Source organism: Bufo gargarizans, chromosome 4 (genome assembly GCF_014858855.1).
Source record: "Bufo gargarizans isolate SCDJY-AF-19 chromosome 4, ASM1485885v1, whole genome shotgun sequence".
Lineage (NCBI taxonomy): Eukaryota > Metazoa > Chordata > Amphibia > Anura > Bufonidae > Bufo > Bufo gargarizans.
The window spans coordinates 121,747,827-121,770,258 of record NC_058083.1 but is presented as its reverse complement, the minus strand read 5'-3'; the positions used below and the strand labels follow the sequence as shown (position 1 = coordinate 121,770,258).

General features: G+C 40.4%; 1 protein-coding gene across 1 annotated transcript in view; it reads left to right on the top strand.

Annotated features, from left to right (window-relative positions):
• Positions 1–22,432, top strand: part of CLSTN2 (calsyntenin 2) — a 1,274,585-nt gene that overhangs the window by 1,123,936 nt on the left and 128,217 nt on the right. Inside the window, exon 9 of the mRNA XM_044290609.1 lies at positions 8,402–8,564. Within this exon, the coding sequence (XP_044146544.1) occupies positions 8,402–8,564 (163 nt within the window). The remainder of the gene's footprint in view (positions 1–8,401; positions 8,565–22,432) is intronic.

The following is a 22,432-nucleotide window of genomic DNA, read 5'->3' as shown; positions in this document are numbered from 1 at the left end:
GACCCATCTTCAATGCTCTGACTGAGGGAAGGAAGTTGTTGCTCAAATCTCACAATAGAAGGCCCCATTTATCCTCTCCTTAATACAGTGCAGTCGTCCTTTACCCTTCGCAAAAAAGCACCCCCAAAGCATGATGTTACCAACCCCATGCTTCACAGTAGGGATGCAACTCATCCTTCTTGTTCCTCTAAACACGACGAGTGAAGTTTAGACCAAAAAGTTTTACTTTGGTCTCATCTGACCACACGACTTTCTCCCATGACTCCTCTGGATCATCCAGATGGTCATTGGCAAACTTTAGACGGGCCTGGACATGTGATGACTTGAGCAGGGGAACCTTCCGTGTAATGCATGATTTGAAACCATGACGGCGCAGTGTTCTACCGACAGTGACCCCTTAAAATTGTGGTCCCAGCTCTCTTCATGTCATTAACCAGCTCCTCCCTTGTAGTTCTGGGCTGATTTCTCACCTTTCTTATCATCAGTGATACCCCACAAGGTGAGATCTTGCATGAAGCCCCAGTCCGAGGGAGAATGACAGTCGTCTTGAGCCTCTTCCATTTTCTAACAATTGCTACAACAGATTTTCACCAAGCCCTGTAGCCCTTTCCAGCCTTGTGGAGGTCCACAATTTTGTCGCTTTGGTGACTCTAGATAACCTGGGGCTGATTGCACATCCCCGTGACGGCGACGATCCGTTCGGATGTCTGCCCTATCAACTTTCTATGCTATTTTCAGCGCAAACCATGGTGACCACGGGTAAGGGGGAATCAGTGTTCGAGTACAGAGAGGGAGCCTGAGAAATGGCTATGGCTACCACATACAAGCAAGGCAGCATGCGCGCAAATTACCTATTAGGTATAATTAGGTGAGGGTCTTCAGGTGAGCTGACCCTGTAAAAGATTTTAGGTGCGAGCCTGCAGGTGAGATGACCCTGTAAAAGATTGTAGGTGAGGTCTGCTAGTGAGCTGACCCTGTAAAAAAATATATGCGAGGGCCTGCTGGTGAGCTGACCCTGAGATACATTATATGTGAGGGCCTGCTGGTGAGTTAACCCTCTAAAAGGTTATAGGTGAGGGCCTTCAGGTGAGCTGACACGCTAAAAAATTATATGCGAGGGCCTTTAGGTGAGATGACCCTGTAAAAGATTGTAGTTGAAGGCCTGCTGGTGGGCTGACCATGTAAAACATTATATGCGAGGGTCTGCTGGTGAGCTGAACCTGTAAAAGATTTTAGGTGCGGGCCTGCTGGTGAGCTGACCCTCTAAACAATTCTATGTGAGGGCCTGCTGGTGAGCTGACCCAATAAAATACTGTAGGTGGGGGCTTGCTGGTGATCTCACCAGCTTAAAAATTATATGTGAGGGCCTTCCGGTAAGCTGACCCTTTAAAAGATTGTAGATGAAGGCCTGCTGGTGAGCTGACCCTGTAAAAAATTAAATGTGAGGACCTGCTGTTGAGCTGACCCTGTAAAACATTATATGCGAAGGCCTGCTGGTGAGCTGACCCTCTAAAAAGTTACATGTGAGGGCCTGCTGGTGAGCTTAATCTGTAAAACAGTGTAGTTGAGGGCCTGCTGGTGAGCTCACCCTGTAAAAAAATTATATGCGAGGGCCTGCTCGTGAGCTGACCCTGTAAAACATTATATGCAACGGGCATATATGCAAGGGCATTATATGCGACGAATAAGCATGTTGATATGATGGAAGAGGCGGAGGAGGATGAGAAAAAAAAGATTCAACCATATACCCTTGTTTGTGGTGGAAGGGGTGCATGGGAATACAGTGTATTCTGTACATTATAAAAAACACATTTAAAGTGCCTTTATGTTCATCAGCTTTCCTCTGGTGGAGTCGAGAAGTCATGGTCAAACCAGGCCTTGTTAATTTTTGAGCACTTAATACCCACTCAGACAAAACGCTGGAAGCAGGGCAGGCCAGCACATCCAAGGGGTAGAGCGCCAGGGATCATTGAGGACGATAACATGGTCTGCTATGTACTACTTCACTATCTTCCCAAAATTTTCCCTCCTTGTGACACTAGGCCACGCATCAGGGTGAGGGTGCTGGTGGGGTGTCATGAAACTGTCCCAGGCTTTGGAGGGTGTTGCCCTCCCTCTGATGGAACTGATATGTGTTCTCCTTGTCTCCTCTCCTTGGTTGGCCAAGGATTCTACGGACTCTGCCACCAGTGTTGTCAGATGGAAATTTTTGAAGCAATTTTTCAACAAGGATCTTCTGGTATTGCGCTGTTTTGCTCGTCCTCTCCACCAGAGGAATGAGAGATGAGAAGTTCTCTTTGTAGCGGTGATTGAGAAGGGTGAACAAACAGTAATCCGTGTTGTCTAAAATGTGTATAATGTGCGGGTCTCTGAAAAGGCAACCTAACATAAAGTCAGCCATGTGTGCCAGAGTACCAACAGACAAGTCTTCGCTGTCATCATCAGGAGGATGACTCTCAATCTCCTCATTCTCTTCCTCCTCTTCTGCTTAGCCACGCTGAACAGATGGAATTAAATTTCCATGGTTACTACCCTCTGTAGCGGAGGCAACCATATCCTGCTCCTCCTCCTCTTCATCGTCCAATTCGCGCTGAGAAGACGAACTGAGGGTGGTCTGGCTATCACCCTGTGTAATGTCTTCCCCATTTCTACCTCTTCCATATGAAAAGCATCGTCCTTAATTGTGAACAGAGAGCGTTTGAGTAGACACAGAAGTGGGATGGTTATGCTGATAATAGCGTTATCGTCGCTTACCATCTGTGTTGATTACTCAAAGTTTCTTAAAACTTTACAGAGGTCAGACATCCAGAGGTCAGAAGGGCAAATTAATCAGTGACATCAACACAAACTTACTGCTGACACTCTCTCCACTCTGTCTGGGGGGGCTCTACTTGTATAAGCATTTAATAGAATAGGTTCTGTAGACATCTATGTGGAATCAGCTGGTGACGGCGTAAAAGGAGTGTGCTTCTTCTTGGCACTAACATCGACCTGTAAGGTCATACTTGAGTTATTTGGTCAGTTTTAGCCCTGTGACTGCCCTAATAAGTGAGGTGTGCAGTGATTCTAAGAGGGATGCCTGTCATCTGCATGTCATACGGACTCACAGCATTATTTCACTACCAAAGCAGACTCCCTATGCGTGTTACTGCAAGGCACAGTGTTCTACACCACTTTAAAGGCTCTTAGCAGCCAGGAAATAGCTATTTTTTAATGTAATTCACCGCAAATATATTTGGATCAAACCAAATTTTTCCAGGGAATCAAACTTTTGAAAAATTCACTCATCTCTATTTGTAAACTTCAGATTCTACAACTGACCCCTCAGATTTGTATTCTTTAAATGCCTTTTTTTGTCTTTTATTGCCCTTTTTACAGTAGCTGTAAGCCATGGGGGGGTTTAATTTTAGCCGTTTATACTTGTTACCTAAAGGAATACAAAAATTTGTGCAATTACTTAATGTCGATTTAAAGGGGTTCTCCAGGAAATAAAAAAAATGAAAATACTTAAATATTATTTTATAATAAATATATTCACAAGTACCTTTCATTACTTAGAATGGCTTGTTTTGTCTAGGGAGCAATCATTAGGAGAAATAAAATGGCTGCCTTCCTATCAGTACACACAAAACCTGTCCTAATCACGAAAGAGGACAGGTTACTTCACCACAATGTGCCATAGTGCTGCCTCATATTCCTCTCTGCTCTACTTGTCAGAAATCATGAACCTGAATACAGGTGAATCTCTGTGGGAATGGAGATGATGAGGAGACATGAGAGGAGGGTGGGGCTGTGGCTAATGAGACGCAGGAATTGTATGAAATCTCCATTACCACAGTCTGTCCTGTCTGTCCTCTCTGTACTTTATGTCTCCTCATGAACTAAATTCCCCAGAGATTCAGCAAAAGTTCTCTATTATCTGTATTATTTAGGACCTTAATCTCTGACAAGCAGAGCAGAAAGGATGATGAGGCAGCTATTTACCTCAGTATTGTAAAGTAACTTGTCCTCATGTGTGATCAGGACAGGTTTTGTGTGAACTAATGGGACAGCGGCCATTTTGTTTCCCCTGATGATTGCTCACATAAAAAACGAGCCATCCTAAATAATGAAAGGTATTTGAGTATATATTTATAATTAAGTAATTTTTACGTATTTTCATTTTTTTTTTATTCCTGGAGAACCCCTTTAAAGGTCTCCCATTTATCCTCAGTATTATTATGTGACAGTAGCTGCTGCCAGTCTATGCCCTGATATTAGCCTTTTAAAACTCAGTACCTCAGTATCTGCCTGACAGAGTTTACTTCTTATAGTTTAGGGGGAATATAATGATATTGTGGTCACTATTACCTAGTGTTTCTCGAACAGTAATATTTCCAACAAGCTGTGCATCATTAGAAATTACCAGATCCAACAGAGCATTGCCCCTAGTTGGAGCTTTTACAAACTGGACCATAAAGTGATCCTGCAGCAAGTTGAGGAATCTTCTTCCCTTTCCGGTTGAGGCAGAAACCCCAGTCAATATCTGGGAAGTTAAAATCTCCCATTATGACTACTGTACCAGCCTGTGCTGCCCACTCTATTTGGTTATACAGTTGTGTTTCTATCTCCTCTGTGATGTTAGGGGGGTCTATAGATTACACCAGTGTTTCCCAACCAGTGTGGCTCCAGCTGTTGCAAAACTACAACTCCCAGCATGCCTGGACAGCCTTTGGCTGTGCGGGCATGCTGGGAGTTGTAGTTTTGCAACAGTTGGAGGCACACTGGTTGGGAAACACTGGATTACACCAAGTATTGTTTTTTCAGTGTTTATAACACTTTGAAATTCCACCCATAAGGTTTCCATATCCTCACCATCCTCACCCACAATTGACTCTTTCACACTTGTCTTCAGATCACTCCTCACATATAGGCACATGCCACAGCCTTTTCTATTGACCCTTTCTTTCCTAAATAGTGTAAAACCCTCAATATTAACAACCCAGTCATGCAAAGAGTCCAACCATGTCTCAGCCACACCAACTACATCTATGTGTTCTTCTAGCACCATAGGCTCCAGCTCCCCACCTCACCTCTCCTGACATGTCTGTCTTAGTAGTTACCTGCATGCCCCATGTAATAACAATTCTGGAGCATCTACTTCTTTGGCTCTATGTTGTATTATTTCTCTGTTATTTGTACTAGAAGTTTATGAATGGTTAGCTGCTTGTTATTAGTCAGGTTTGTGTACCAGCACAGTCTGACACTGGCAGCACTGATTAGATAGAGTCAGACATGCCATCTAGTGGTAACACCCAGCATTACCTTTACTGCAGACTGCTGCCAATTTGTTCATTTACTTCTAGCAGGAATAAAAAAAAGAAATGGCACAGCACAGAGTGCTTTTTTCTAGAGACCTTTTTCCTAATGATGGTCATTTAGGTTTATTCAACCTGTGTGATTTTAGCGGCCCAGTGAATTTGTCTATTTAGTTATTATTAATTGAAACTGCATTTTACCCATTTACTGAGCATCTATTATTAATGGTCTTAATAACTGCAGATACTTTCTGTTCTTTGACTTCACATCTCAGAGCTGATTATATATCTAATTATATTTACATATATATTATCACATTTTACTATTTAATATTCTCTGCACAGCTATTTACCTCAATAGCATAGAGGCTCCACATTGCAATGGTTTCTATATTGCTTGCAATTGAACTGCAAAGGCGAATTCCCTATTTGGTACCTTTGTAGTTAGTAGACCAGGTGTGCAGGAAAATTAATTTGGATAAAAATCTAAGCAAATTGTGTATAAGTTAAATGGTAAATTTAATAGCAATTTAATTTTATAGATACTTTATCAACCTATTCTGTTTCTGTGTGCAATAGGTATGATAAGTAGAGATGGCCAGTTCACAGTGTTCGCCCACGAACACATGCGATCTGCCATCTTAACTGACAAGTCCGGCAAGGCACCTGTGCCTGTACGCGAGCCGGTCTGAAATGAAATGCGGTCTCCGGGAGCAGGCAGTTCCGAGGCAGGCAGTGTCTCACCGGACTTGTCAGTTAAGGTGGCAGATCGCCTGTGTTCGAGGGCGAACACTGCGAACTGGCCATCACTGTTGATAAGTTTAGACATTGCAACAAAAAAAAGAATGGAAATGTTAAAGGGAAACTGTCAAACTGTCAGCTCCGAAACACCCAAACTTGAGTAGGCAGTGTGTAATGTAAGTTATGCCAAGTCCGATTATGCAACTTTTATCTTCATATTCACTTGTATTCCAACGCTGTGCTTCAACCAACCAGCAGTAAAATTTATTGAGAGGACTTCTGAGCTCATGCACATAATGGAGAATGAATACTGCATGAATACTGTATATCTCCTTACGGCACAAATGTCAACATAATGGGTGGACACCTCCACAAAATGATACATACGATGGAGCTTGCCATCCTCATCCAAATCCAAATGCCATGTGCATGAAATGTTATTATGCTCAACTGGGTGCCAACCCTTACTTGCACACTGCCATTGTGCAGCACCTCTGTGATATCAAATATTTGGCCTTTATTGAAAAAGTTTTCTCTGATCGAAATAAATGTGAAATTACATTTTACTATTTAGGGGATCCACTATCAATCATTAAAGGGGTTGTCCCACAAAAATATTCTACAGTCTTCAAACCAACTGCTGGATCTGAAGTCTTTTGTAATTGCATTTTGCATAGTCGCTGAGTTATTCAATAAAATGTATCTTTATAGCGCCACCTGCTGCTATTTTGTCAAAGAGGATTCCTGACAATGAATTTTACTGCTAGTTTGTGAGTATGATTTTTTTTTTTTTTTACATAATTGGACACGACTTTTCACACTGTTCACCACTTACTCTAGTTTGGGGATTGTTTTAGAGCTTACAGATTCCCTTTAAGTGACCCTTGAAAGACGCATAAATGCATTGCATTAAAGGGTTTGTCCCATGACTAGTATAAAAAATGAAAATCAGACATCATATAGTACATGACAATATATTTCTAACAAAGCTAAAACCATATGAAAAATAAGATGGGATGTCCAGCTTCCAAAAAAAGATGTTGTTCTTTATTCCAAAAATGACACAGGATAAAAACAATCCAACACGGCAAGCAGGTCTACATGTTTCGGATGCTGTAATACTGATCCTTATTTATGACACTAGCGCTATCCTTATTAGTATCATGAATAAGGATCAGTATTAGAGCATCCGAAACATGTAGACCTGCTTGACGTGTTGGATTGTTTTTATCCTGTGTCATTTTTGGAATAAAGCACAACGTCTTTTTTTGGAAGCTGGACATCCCATCTTATTTTTTATATAGCTTGCAACTGGTGCCTTTTCCAAGCACAGTCCATGCTTCCATCGCAAGACTGACCAGGTGAGCGCCGCCTACGGAACTTTCATACCTTAAAGCTAAAACCAGCCCTGTACCTCACAGCCCTGTACCAGTCATTGCACTGTTAGATTTATATCAACCTGAACGCTCAAGGGGAGTGTCTTCTCTGCAGCAGCTAAGGGTGTGTGTCCATTCTCTGCCTATCACAGCTCAGGGGGCGTGCCCATGCTCTGCCTATCACTGCTCAGGGAGCGTGCCCAAGCTCTGCCTATCACAGCTCAGGAGGATAAAAACTGAGCATGTGCGGCCTTCTCAGTGAGCAGGACAAATAAATAAAAAAAATAACAAACAGCAGGTGGCGCTATAAAGATACATTTTATTTAATAACTCAGTGAATATGCAAAATGCAATTACAAAAGACTTCAGATCCAGCGGTTGGTTTGAAGACTGTAGAATATTTTTGTGGGACAACCCCTTTAATGATTGATAGTGGATCCCCTATATAGTAAAATGTAATTCCACATTTATTTCGATCAGAGAAAACTTTTTCAATAAAGGCCAAATATTTGATATCACAGAGGTGCTGCACAATGGCAGTGTGCAAGTAAGGGTTAACACCCAGTTGAGCATAATAACATTTCATGCACATGGCATCTGGGTTTGGAATCCATGAGGATGGCAAGCTCCATTGTATATATCGTTTTGTGGAGGTGTCCACCCATTATGTTGACATTTGTGCCGTAAGGAGATACAGTATTCATGCAGTATTATAGAGCAGTATAGATGGCAATGTGACAATAAATGTACATTGTAGGTTATTTTTGCTGATAATTCATCTGTATCTAGCAGGATGCCATTTTCTTTTAGCAAGCTGTAGGATATTAAACAGCAGAGGGGAAATAAGGTAAAAGGTTTGAAAAGAGGAAACTAAAAAGTTGCAAGGATGTAAGATATTATTGTACATGTTAATGCTGTATGTATGTAATAATTTAAGAGTTTATTTTCAACTTTTTGTAATCCCCGTTTTTGAAATGTATTTTTCAGATTTGTGACAAAGAATGGCATTATTATGTAATCAACATAGACTTCCCAGTAGTGACTCTGTACATGGATGGAGGAATGTATGAGCCATACCTGGTAACAAATGATTGGCCAATCCATCCCTCACATATTGCAATGCAGCTGACAGTCGGCGCTTGTTGGCAAGGTAAGAAATTCCATATAGTGAAGGGCAACCTTGTGAAATATGAAACTTACTATGGGTGTGTGTTAAACATGGCAATATTTTAAGATGCCACCTTCCCACAAGTTAGCTTATAACATTTCGGATCTGCTAGATCTACCATGGTCTGCTGTAAGCGCTATCATAATTGTGAAGTGGAAGCATCTAGGAGCCACAAATCCCTAGACCACAGAAATCCACAAAGTGTGGTTGCTAAGTTTTGAAGTGAGAGACACTCACTACAGAGTCCTAAACTGTAAGTCAGTTGCTTCATAGGACAACCTCTTTAAGGAGTGAAAATTATTTACTTACATAGTAAAATGTATATCGTATAGTATATTGAACAGAGAAAACTTTTAAGTAAAAGCCAAATAATTTATATGACAGAGGTGCTGCACAATGGCAGTGTGCAAGTTTAATAGGAACTGTTAAGCGAGTACTAAATGAATTAACCCTTTGCAAATGATTACTGTTAGAACGTAGGCACTACTTTCATTTAACATTCCATACAATAAAGCCTAACCCTAAGGTAGGAAGTAACCATGGATGGCTTCTCAAATTGGAATGAATGCTGTCCCTGTTTGATGCAGAAATTGTCCCTAATTGTTGTAAATACTGTCCCTAATTGAAGCAGAAACTGTGCCTTATTGGCATGGATGGATAGAATACCTAATAACCGCTAATTTAAGGACACTATTCAAGCTAATTAGCGACCTGATCCATATCAGTTATGAACATTATCCATGCCATTTACAGATATGTTCACCCTGACCTTTTCTTGAATTTAGTCATGGGTGAAACAAATTCAATACAGTATCATGACATGCAAGCAGAACCATTGACAGGCTTCAATTCTGCACAGCAAGTGTGATAACTAAGTTTTAACTTGAGAGACACTCACTACGGAGTTCCAAACTGTACGTCAGGTGCTTCATGAAACAGTGGCTACTGTACAATTTGGTGGAGGAGTGATAATGGTATGAGGCTGCTCTTTAGGGCTTGGGTTAGACCTTTGATTTCCAGGTTGCACCAATGCATTTTAGAAACTGCATACCTTTTTTCCAATTTTCTTACCGCAGTTTTGAAAAGTCCCTTTTGTGTTTTGGTATGGCAGTGCCCATGATCAAGGAACTTGAGTGTCTGCACAGAGTTCCCAACTCAATCTCATCAAACACTTTTGGTTTGAAATTAGAACATAGAACAATGACTGATAGTCAGATCATCTTATCCAAAATCAGTGCCCGACCTCACAAATGGTTCAATAGGCACAAATTTACAGAGGCAAGCTACAAAATGTAGTTGAAATAGTAGAGGCTGTTATAGGCAGAAAAAGGGGCACGATAATGATTAGGTTTTTGAATGGGATACCTAAAAAGATCATATAGGTGTGACAGTCATGTGTCCAAACACTTTTGGCCATGTCGTGTACAGTAGTTTGATTACTTTCCAATATATTATGTTTCATTAATTAAATTGTCCATAAAAAAGAAATACATATGAACAGCCAATATAAAGCATAACATGAATTCTGTTCTTGATGTTTGGCACATTTGTATTATAACCTAAGCCACTTTACTACTGCGAGGGCACCACTTTCATCACAAATCTAGGGGTCAATTTGAAAATGTGTCTTTTTTGGAGCATTGTTCCATATAATGGATAAAGATAAATCACAAAAAGTACACATACTTACAAGCACAGCTAGGGCAATTTTCCCTTTTTTCAGACAGTGGAGAAAAATAGAATGAAACCATTAATTAGGACTTCACAAGGTTTCAGTTCAGTAGTAAGTCGCTCAGAATTACTTCTATTACTCATTACTCCGCTTTTCCACATCAAATATCTAAAGTGTGAAAACTCAGTATAGTAATTGATGCTACAGAATATTTATTTTTTTATTTTTTTATTCAGTTGTTAATAATTGCATGCAAAACGCAAACACTATGCCTAGTTCAGGGCCAGAAACAGTACACATCTGGGATTTAAAGGGGTTCTATTGTTTTAAAAAATCATTTTTCTGTTAGGGAATTCTTTCTGTGTTAGGCTACTTTCACACTCGCGTTTTGTGCAGATCCATCTTGTATCTGACTAGACGGATCCGTTTGGCTCTGCATAGTCAGATGATCACCAAAACGCTGCAAGCTCCGTTTTAGTGACTGTCTAAAAACCGCAACGGAGACCAAACACAGCCAAATTGATGCATTCTGAACAGATCCTTATCCATTCAGACTGCATTGGGCCTTAACTGATCCGTTTTGGGCCGCTTGTGTGAGCCCTGAAATGGATCTCACAAGCAGACCCAGAAACGCCAGTGTGAAAGTAGCCTTAATTGAAGGGGTCCTTTCTTCAGGATAGCCATCTCTTGACCAGGGAATAGAGTAGTTAAGAGTTTCTCTCAGGTCCTGGACTACGAATTTCTAACATAGTACCTACATAGCGGATTCATCACTTTATTTTAAATTATATTTAATAAAAATAAATGACTAAATATCTGGAAAACCCGGGCTCAAGCTTTGGAAATGTCCTTGTAAGTGAATGATAGATTTCTCAATAATAAATGACAGACATTTCACCCATCTATTTTAAAAGCTTGAGATTCATTAAAAGAAACAGATGAATATAAGAACAAAAACATCCGAGGCACATTGTGTCGGGTTACCCAAAGGCTATCTGCCACAATGAATATCTGTTTCTTACAGTAGAAAGTCAAACTATGTCTATCTCACTGATAATATTGTAGTTTTCTGAAAGGTCCATTCATTCTTTATTATATTGTTCTCAGCAGAATTACTCATCAATATAGGAAAAAGTGGAATATATCCAGACTCTTATGAAAAGAAATGTTATAGGCTGCACACAGAGATGCAGCAGCGTTCATTCTTTGCGTTACTAAAATGTATCCTTTCATAAGACTTAAAAATATATTGCAGTCATAGAAATGGCATAGCCACAAAATTATTTCTGATATATACATCTTCTCTGATTTCTAGATACTGCCATCTTTTATTCCCACCTGATTCCTTAGCTCGATGATATGCTATACACTCTGTGGGCAGTCACTATTGTCAAGCAATTTCCAAAACTGTCACATGAGGTGATGTCTATATGGGTGACACATCATTGCACTAGGTCACTAACCTTTCAAAATAAATAAATAATGTGCATAATCATTAGTAGTCAACAGGTCAATGTACTTTGTAATATATCTTATGAGATAAATGCCTCTTTCTCCACTTATCAGGCTCCTAATTCTGTTCTAAATCTGTACTGAGAGACTACTGAAAGATCAGATATCAGCTGCCCATAGAAGGTGTACCGTACACGTTTATCTTAATAGAGAGTTAATAAATGATCCACTTCTACCCACCTCTGACATTGCATTATTTTTTTTATGTGCCGAAACACTATGGGTGTCAAGACCTTTTCTTATATTCTGTATATGCTCCCCCATCCTCGTTTTTAATTTTTTCAGGTTCTACTCACATACTGGAGTCCACACGGGCACTCCTGTATGTAGATTACTCCAATACATTCACACAAAATGCTTCCCTTAATTTTGAGCTCCTTATTTGCTGCTTTAGTACTAATCTTTTCTGCCCTTAAATCTTTTCTTGTCTTTTTTGAAGATAAAAGATGGATTATTGGGATGTGAGTGGAACATTACACTTTGGCAGACCTTGGTAGATAGTCTATTTGACACATATCTATAGAATTCGATTTGCCACAAATCCCCATTTTTGGTAGCAAATCAATTCTACCTGAAATGACGGTCAGACAAAAAATACATACTCATCTCATCCATTAGATCATGGAAAGGACATCACAGCCATCTTAATTAAAGAAAAAGTGCCAATTCTCAGTGATGATGTCACCATGCCCGATCAGCGTGATGATGTCATCATGTCAGTGGGAGCCAAAAAAGAGAAAAAGAATACCGAGATAAGAGCCGCATATCTAAAAAGTATCAAATTTATTGAAAACAACAGACACAACAGAGACAAATTAAAATCATTGCATGCAATAAATTATAGCTGTGTGGACCAAATAAGTACCACACGCCACCCTGACTCTACCACAAGACCATAAGCATAATCCCACATAGGTAAGCAATAAGTAAGATTCAGTTAAAGTGCATGAAATTCATCAACATGAATGATGTAAGTATAATACTTATCATGGAAATAGCATGGTGGGAGTATGCGTGGTGGACAGGGAAGAAAGTCATCATGTCAGTGTACATAAAAATTGCACGTTTTCTTCAATTAAGATGGCCACAATGGCCTCTATGCGATCAAATGGATGAGTCGAGTAGTTTTTTTGTGTTTTAAACCCTGATTTATCCACTGATAAATTGAATGGGATTATCAGATGCCACAGCATGCCAGCATTGAACATGGCATCTGAGGGTTTAAATGACAGGGGCTGGCACAATCGTTGTTCCATATTGTTGCACCCTCTACAAACAATAGAATGCAATTTGTTCCGAAATAATTTGTAACTAATCAAATTTCTTGTCGAAGATTAGCGAAGCAGCTGAATAGAATTTTTTGAAAACTTTGTTCATCACTATCTGTGATACCAGCAACAAACAGAAATTGATAACTTTAGAAACAGATATAAATTTAATGTACAGAATAAATGGTAGAAACTGATTTTAGAGCAAAAAAGATACAATAAGTACTAAGCCTGTGGATAAACGCAAAAAATACCATAAAATATGCATGGTAAAAGCTTGTGCTTGGCTAGCTTGTTACCATCACAGTAAGGGTTTTTCCAATGCAGGATGTGTTTTATGCAATGCCAAAATAATGTATTATTTGCTACAATTGTGCTAAAATCTCAGAACAAAAATATCATAAGAGAGCAACGTGAATTTTACCCTAACAGTATTTGGCTCTAATTGATTGGGGTTGTCAATCCAAAAATGCTATGAAGGAAAACATATTCTCCCATACAAATAAGTCAGCAAGAAATCCAAATTTAAATGGGCTCAATGGGTCAATAACGACAATGTGAGCTTCTATTTATAGTGGCATTTCACATTTAGCCAAAACAAGGAATGAATGCTAAAGAAAGGAAACATACACACCAAAAACAAGGACTGGTTCTAACAAGCAGAAAAAGTAGTTGTCCCGTTTATACTCTGTTTAGGAATAGATTTTGTGAGTTGAACAAAGTTGAATTGAGAAGGAGATGTTGGATTGGGCTTGAGAATAAGCCGTCAGGCTGATGAACTTATCTTGGAATGTGTTTCTACAGCTACTGTGCATTGTGAAACATAAAAGTTGCTAAAGTCAACAGTGCAACCTATTACACATTTTTTAGCCCAAAATATATTTAAATCTGTAAATAAAATTCTCCAAAGTTATCCTCAGATATCTCATTGAGATTAACTATTTTCAAGTCCAACTGCTGTACAGGTGTACAACAGAAAATAATAAAGATCGGGTCCCCATCCCGATCGTCTCCTAGCAACCATGCTTGAAAATCGCACCGCATCCGCACTTGCTTGCGGATGCTTGCGATTTTCACACAGCCCCATTCACTTCTATGGGGCCTGCGTTGCGTGAGAATGATATATAGAGTATGCTGCGATTTTCACGCAACGCACAAGTGATGCGTGAAAATCACTGCTCATGTGCACAGCCCCATAGAAATGAATGGGTCCGGATTCAGTGCGGGTGCAATGCGTTCACCTCACGCATTGCACCCGCGCGGAAAACTCGCCCGTGTGAAAGAGGCCTAACTCAGGTCCGTAGATGTAACTATAAAAAAAGAGCACCATGTGCATTTGAGGCCTAGTTTATTTTATACAGCACTGGCTCACAAATGTAGAGGCTCTGAGGTGAAGTACAAAAAGGTCAAAGAAGTGAACTTATTTTAGAAAACACACCTGTAACAGAATTTACCAAAGGTTGTACAGAGCATTTTGACCCCATAGGTGTTTTGCAAAAATGAATGAATGCATGCTGGTGGAAAGTTGCAAATCGTCCACAGATCTGCCAATTTAGTATCCAATAAGCTGTGCCAACTTATGGCCCTAATCTTTTGACCTTATCATACCATAGGACCACAAAAGTAAAAGAGCATGTGTGCATTTAATATAATAATATAGTGATTTGTGCAGCTTGTGCTGACAACTCTAAGGCTGGGTTCACACCTGAGCGTTTTACAGCGCGTTCCTACGCGCTGTAAAATGCACAACAGGCAAGAACCAATGATTCCCTATGGGAATGGTTCACACCTGGGCGTTTTACAGCGCGTACGATCGCGCTGTAAAACGCCCGCCGCTCAAACAAGTACAGGAGCTTTTTTTGGCGCGTTTGACGCGCGTTTGGGCCATAGACTCTTTGGACAACACTGCTGTCAATCACCCAAACGCGCGTCAAACGCGCGTTTACTATTACAAAAAACACTCATAAAAACGTGCGACAAAATCGCGCATAAAAACGCGCGTTTGCGCAATGCTCAGGTGTGAACCCAGCCTAAGGGTAAGTTCACACCTGAGCGTTTTACAGCGCGTTCAAACGCGCTGTAAAACGCTCAACACGTGAAAACCAATGCTTCCCTATGGCCCTGGTTCACACTTGAGCGTTTTACAGCGCGTTTGAACGCGCTGTAAAACTCCCGACGCATAAACAAGTTCTTGAGCTTTTTTGGGGGCGTTTGTCGCACGTTTTGGCCATAGACTCATTGGACAACACTGCAGTCAATCACACTATTGCAAAAAACGCGCATAAAAACGCGCGACAAATACGCGCGTAAAATGTGCGTTTCAGAAACGCTCAGGTCTGAACCCAGGGTAAGGCCCCTTTCACACGGGCGAGATTTCCGCTCGGGTGCAATGCGTGATGTGAACACATTGCACCCGCACTGAATCCGGACCCATTCATTTCTATGGGGCTGTGCACATGAGTGAGCGGTGATTTTCCCGCATAACTTGTGCGTTGTGTGAAAATCGCAGCATGCTCTATTTTGTGCGTTTTTCACGCAACGCATGTCCCATAGAAGTGAATGGGACTGCGTGAAAATCGCAAGCATCCGCAAGCAAGTGTGATTTTCATGCACGGTTGCTAGGTGACGATCGGGATGGGGACCCGATCAATATTATTTTCCCTTATAACATGGTTATAAGGGAAAATAATAGCATTCTGAATACAGAATGCATAGAGTTCAGAGAAGAGTTATTAAACTGGTACATGGATTGCAGGATAAAACTTACCAGGAAATATTAAAGGACCTTAACATGTATAGCTTAGAAGAAAGACGAGACAGAGGGGATATGATAGAAACTTTTAAATACATAAAAGGAATCAACAAGGTAAAAGAGGAGAGAATATTTAAAAGAAGAAAAACTGCTACAAGAGGACATCGTTTTAAATTAGAGGGGCAAAGGTTTAAAAGTAATATCAGGAAGTATTACTTTACTGAGAGAGTAGTGGATGCATGGAATAGCCTTCCTGCAGAAGTGGTAGCTGCAAATACAGTGAAGGAGTTTAAAGGGAGTCTGTCACCACATTTTAGCATGTTAGACCGTTAAAATAGGGTTATGTGATCCAGCCAGAACATAAAAACGGTACCTTTGTGGTAGAAAACGGACTTTTCAATTTGCAGAAAACGAACTTATAAGATTATCTTCTGAGCCCTCTCAAGTGCCCAGGGCGGTCTCTCAATCCTCAGAGCCCAGGCAGGCACCTCCTAAACGGCTGATAACTCCGCCCTCCGTGCGCCTCTGCCCGCCCGTTTACTCCCCTCCCCTGTCCCTTTCCACTGCGGCTGTGCGGTACAAATCGTAGCGGGCGCATGCGCAATGCGATGCCCGCTCCTGGCAGGGCATCGCAATACCTATTGCGCATGCGCCGGCTAATCCTGCAGATTTCGCGCCGTTTAGCCGGCGCATGCGCAATAGGTATTGCGATGCCCTGCCAGGAGCGGGCATCGCATTGCGCATGCGCCCGCTACGATTTGTACCGCACAGCCGCAGTGGAAAGGGACAGGGGAGGGGAGTAAACGGGCGGGCAGAGGCGCACGGAGGGCGGAGTTATCAGCCGTTTAGGAGGTGCCTGCCTGGGCTCTGAGGATTGAGAGACCGCCCTGGGCACTTGAGAGGGCTCAGAAGATAATCTTATAAGTTCGTTTTCTGCAAATTGAAAAGTCAGTTTTCTACCACAAAGGTACCGTTTTTATGTTCTGGCTGGATCACATAACCCTATTTTAACGGTCTAACATGCTAAAATGTGGTGACAGACTCCCTTTAAGCATGCATGGGATAGGCATAAGGCCATCCTTCATATAAGATAGGGCCAGGGGCTATCCATAGTATTCAGTATATTGGGCAGACTAGATGGGCCAAATGGTTCTTAACTGCTGACACATTCTATGTTTCTATGTTTCTATAGTACAATAGGGCTGGAGGGGTAAACAATAAATAAATAAATAATTTAACTCACCTTAATCCACTTGTTTGCACAGCCCCGCTTCTCTTCTGTCTTCATCTTTGCTGTGCACAGGAAAAGGACCTGTGGTGAGGTCACTGCGCTCATCACATGGTCCGTCACATGATGTAATGGGCCATGTGATGAGTGAAGTGGTGTCATCAAAGGTCCTATTCCTACTGCACAGTAAAGATGAAGACAGAAGAGAAGCCGGGCTGCGCGAACAAATGGATTAAGGTGAGTTAAATTATTATAATTTTTTTAACCCCTCCAGCCCTTATGTACTATGCTTTCTGTATTAAGAATGCTATTATTTTCCCTTATAACCATGTTATAAGGGAAAATAATAAAATCTACACAACACCTAACCCAAACCCGAACTTATGTGAAGAAGTCCGAGTTCGGGTCTGGGTACCAAACATGCAGATTTTTCTCACGCACGGTCAAAATGCATTACAATGTTTTGCACTTGCGCAGAAAAATCACGCATTTTCCCGCAACGCACCCGCATCTTATTCGGCCCAAAAACGCCCGTGTGAAAGAGGCCTAAAGGTTCTAGGGTGAAATAATAAATGGCGCCCCTGAGAAGAGACCACGTTTTGGAAACTACACCCCTCAAGGTATTTATTAAAGGGTGCAGTGAATATTTTGCGAAAATTAATGCTCAGCAGCTGCACAATGAGAGTGCGGCTCCAATCTCTAAAGGAATGTTTTAAAACATCCACCCAAATGTTTAAATACTATGGGCGGTCGTGAAATAGTTGAAAAACACTCCCCATTCACATTATTGTTACAGCACCAGCTAAAATATCAAAATTTACAGTAGACAATAACAAACACAAACATTATAACAAACATTTTTACTGTAATATTATATTATAACCAGAAAGTAAATATCTAAAATGTTAAAAGCAACTTTTTTACTACTTTGTTTCAAATTATAAGGCAAAAAATTGTGCTGTTTGTCACTACACATAAAAGGCTGGTTGTCAAACAAACTCCTAATAGATTAGTTGACAAAACCTTTTTATTAATGCAAATCATTAGAATAAGGCCTCTTTCACACTACAGTATGTCCATTTCAGTGTTTTGCGGTCCGTTTTTCACGGATCCGTTGTTCTGTTTTTTTGCTTCCGTTGTGGTTCAGTTTCCGTTCCGTTGTTCCGTTCCGTTTTTCCGTATGGCATATACAGTATACAGTAATTACATAGAAAAAATTGGGCTGGTCATAACATTTTCAATAGATGGTTCAGAAAAAACGGAACGGAAACGGAAGACATACGGATGCATTTCCGTATGTGTTCCGTTTTTTTTTGCGGACCCATTGACTTGAATGGAGCCAAGGACCGTGATTTGCGGGCAATAATAGGACATGCTCTATCTTTCAACGGAACGGAAAAACGGAAATACGGAAACGGAATGCATACGGAACACATGATGAATGGTTCCGTATACGGACCGTATACGGACCGCAAAAAACGGACCGCAAAACGGAAAAAAAAAAACGGTAGTGTGAAAGAGGCCTAAGTTCTAGAAACATGGTGAAGCAGCAAGGATTGTGTGAAGAGTTTGTAGGCTATTTTTTCAGCATTTGTAATAGCTCATGGGCTCTGGAGCGCGGCACTGGGGAATGCGGCAGGGGAAGAGATTCTTCTGTCCTTTGGGGAAGGCCAGTGTTATAAATGGCATGTGGCAGTTGAGGGGCTCTGTTGTACATTTTTCATTTAGGCTGAAGAGTTACACCCCTTATAAACTATTTAATGGTGTCCAAAGTTGACCATGTCCTTTGAAGACTTACTAATAGTAAATTGGCTCTGGATATAATCCAATAGCACCAACAGAACCCAGATTGCATCCTCGTGATACAGTCCTCATAGTAAAATGTATCTATTCTTTGCATGTATTATACAATGGCAGTAAGTAAGATTCATGTTTGGTCTGTTAATCCCCTTAAATACAGACGTGGACAAAATTGTTGGTACCCTTTGGTCAATGAAAGAAAAAGTCACAATGGTCACAGAAATAACTTTAATCTGACAAAAGTAATAATAAATTAAAATTCTATAAATGTTAACCAATGAAAGTCAGACATTGTTTTTCAACCATGCTTCAACAGAATTATGTAAAAAAATAAACTCATGAAACAGGCATGGACAAAAATGATGGTACCCCTAGAAAACACAGAACATAATGTGACCAAAGGGACATGTTAATTCAAGGTGTGTCCACTAATTAGCATCACAGGTGTCTACAACCTTGTAATCAGCCATTGGGCCTATATATATGGCTCCAGGTAATCACTGTGTTGTTTGGTGATATGGTGTGTACCACACTCGACATGGACCAGAGGAAGCAAAGGAAAGAGCTGTCTCAAGAGATCAGAAAGAAAATTATAGACAAGCATGTTAAAGGTAAAGGCTATAAGACCATCTCCAAGCAACTAGATGTTCCTGTGAGTACAGTTGCACATATTATTCATAAGTTTAAGATCCATGGGACTGTAGCCAACCTCCCTGGACGTGGCCGCAGGAGGAAAATTGATGACAAATCTAAGAGACGGATAATCCGAATGGTAACAAAAGAGCCTAGAAAGACTTCTAAAGAGATTCAAGGTGAACTTCATGCTCAAGGAACATCAGTGTCAGATCGCACCATCCGTCGTTGTTTGAGCCAAAGTGGACTACATGGGAGACGACCAAGGAGGACACCATTGTTGAAAACGAATCATAAAAAAGCAAGACTGGAATATGCCAAACTACATGTTGACAAGCCACAAAGCTTCTGGGAGAATGTCCTGTGGACAGATGAGACAAAAATCGAAGTTTTTGCCAAGGCACATCAGCTGTATGTTCACAGACGAAAAAATGAAGCATATCAAGAAAAGAACACTGTCCCTACTGTGAAACATGGAGGAGGCTCTGTTATGTTCTGGGGCTGCTTTGCTGCGTCTGGCACAGGGTGTCTTGAATCTGTGCAGGGTACAATGAAATCTCAAGACTATCAAGGAATTCTAGAGAGAAATGTACTAGCCAGTGTCAGAAAGCTTGGTCTCAGTCGCAGGTCATGGGTCTTGCAACAGGACAATGACCCAAAACACACCGCTAAAAACACCCAAGAATGGCTAAGAGGAAAAAATTGGACTATTCTAAAGTGGCCTTCTATGAGCCCTGACCTCAATCCTATTGAGCATCTTTGGAAGGAGCTGAAACATGCAGTCTGGAAAAGGCACCCTTCAAACCGGACACAACTGGAGCAGTTTGCTCATGAGGAGTGGGCCAAAATACCTGCTGAGAGGTGCAGATGTCTCATTGACAGTTACAGGAAGCGTTTGATTGCAGTGATTGCCTCAAAAGGTTGCGCAACAAAATATTAAGTTAGGGGTACCATCATTTTTGTCCATGCCTGTTTCATGAGTTTATTTTTTTACATAATTCTGTTGAAGCATGGTTGAAAAACAATGTCTGACTTTCATTGGTTAACATTTATAGAATTTTAATTTATTATTACTTTTGTCAGATTAAAGTTATTTCTGTGACCATTGTGACTTTTTCTTTCATTGACCAAAGGGTACCAACAATTTTGTCCACGTCTGTATATTGTTGCCTCTTCTTCTATAGTTTTACTACTGTGTTCGTGAAGCTGCTGTTTTGTACCTCGGCCGAGATTGTTGTCAATTTTGATAATGTTTTGTACTGAATAAAAATTATTAGGAGTGAACAAAAGCATTTTTTTTATTTATCATGTTTTAATTCTTCTTGCTAGGGCCTTCAATGTGGGAATTCTAAGGGTTTATAGTTCCAGCTGTCCTGAGTCTTGCACAGTACTGAGCAGATAAAAAATGCATGCACACAAATTAATGCTTTCAGTGCCGTGAATTATAGAATAATACAAGCAAATGCATTAAATAATGTATGCCTGTTTGTATGTCTAAAGAATTGTAATATGTGTGTTACCATAATGAATTATCATCCTTACCTCATTTCACTTCAAATCTTTCCCGAGCTCCACTTAATTCACAGTGATTTTGTTTTGTTGCAAAGCACTTTCAGACATAAACCATTAATTCGCAATCTAAATATGTGCAACAGCTTTCCAGATTCTGCTCTAGTGATGTTTGAATGTGCAATATAGCCAAATATAATCTTTTTATGTTCTCGTTATTCATTCTATACCATACAACAATCCAATTAATATAAGTCAATCAAAAAAATAACATAGTATATAATATAAACTACCCCCCCCCCCCACACACACACACACAAACACTTCCCAAACGCTGAACTGCCCACCCTACCAGGATCATAGAATTTCACAGATCACAGAAAGGACTTTCCATTCATTAGGATAGGTTGTCACTAGCTGATCAGTGGAGGTCTGACACCCGCACCATTACCAATTAGCTTTTCTGTGTAGCTCATTTGCAGGGAGTCGGCACTGGGACTGCAAAGCACTGTCAGCATTGGAGTGGACAAGCAATGTCCACTAGCAACGTCCACTACAATGTTGACAGTGCTGTGAAGTTTTGTTGCGGTCTTCCAGCGACTGAGCCACACTGATCAGCTAGTAATGGCCTGTCCTAATGAAAGGCCATCACTTGAAAAAGACAGGACTACACGTTAAACCATAATCATCTTGTCATGTTATCCACAAAAGCCACTGGTTGTTACATTTCTCCAACTGGTCCATGGATATACTAAGAGCCCCCTTTTGGAACATTAGATTATTCATCTGATGCTCCTAACACTACCGCACTGCAGAGTGTCATTTTTTTTTTTTTTCATTTTAATTGAATGGGCAAGGGATTTTTATTTGGCCTCTCAGTACTGATCTACACCAAAACGGAGTTGAACCTATGCCATCTGCTGTTTATCCCCCTTAGATGCAGCAATCAATAGCAACTTCTGTTATCCATCATACAGTGGCATCTAACAGCCCCCCCCATGTCTGCTAATTAAGTACACCTGTTATAATTACAGGCATAATACACTGCAATACAGAAGTATTTCAGTTTATCATACAAGACATCAAGTGAAAGCATAAAAATTAAAAACATTAAATAAAAATAAAATGTAATAAAACCAAAGGCAAAACCCCCCAAAACCAAAGGCAAAAATGTACCACTTTATTATGTTAAAAATATAAACATAAAAAACTGCACATACTCGTTTTCACCTGTAACAACTTGATTCATAAAGTTATCATGTTATTTCACTTACACGATGAACACTGTAGGTTTTGTTTATCCCACCTCCCCAGAAATGGAATAAAAAGTGTAAAAAAAAAAAAACATAGCTTGTCCCTCAAAAAAACAAGCCCTTACACAACTGCATTGATGTAAAAAAGTTATGGTGCTCTGAATGTACGAACACAAAAGCAGATTTTTTTTTGTAAAATGTGGTTTTATTGTGCAAAAATGGT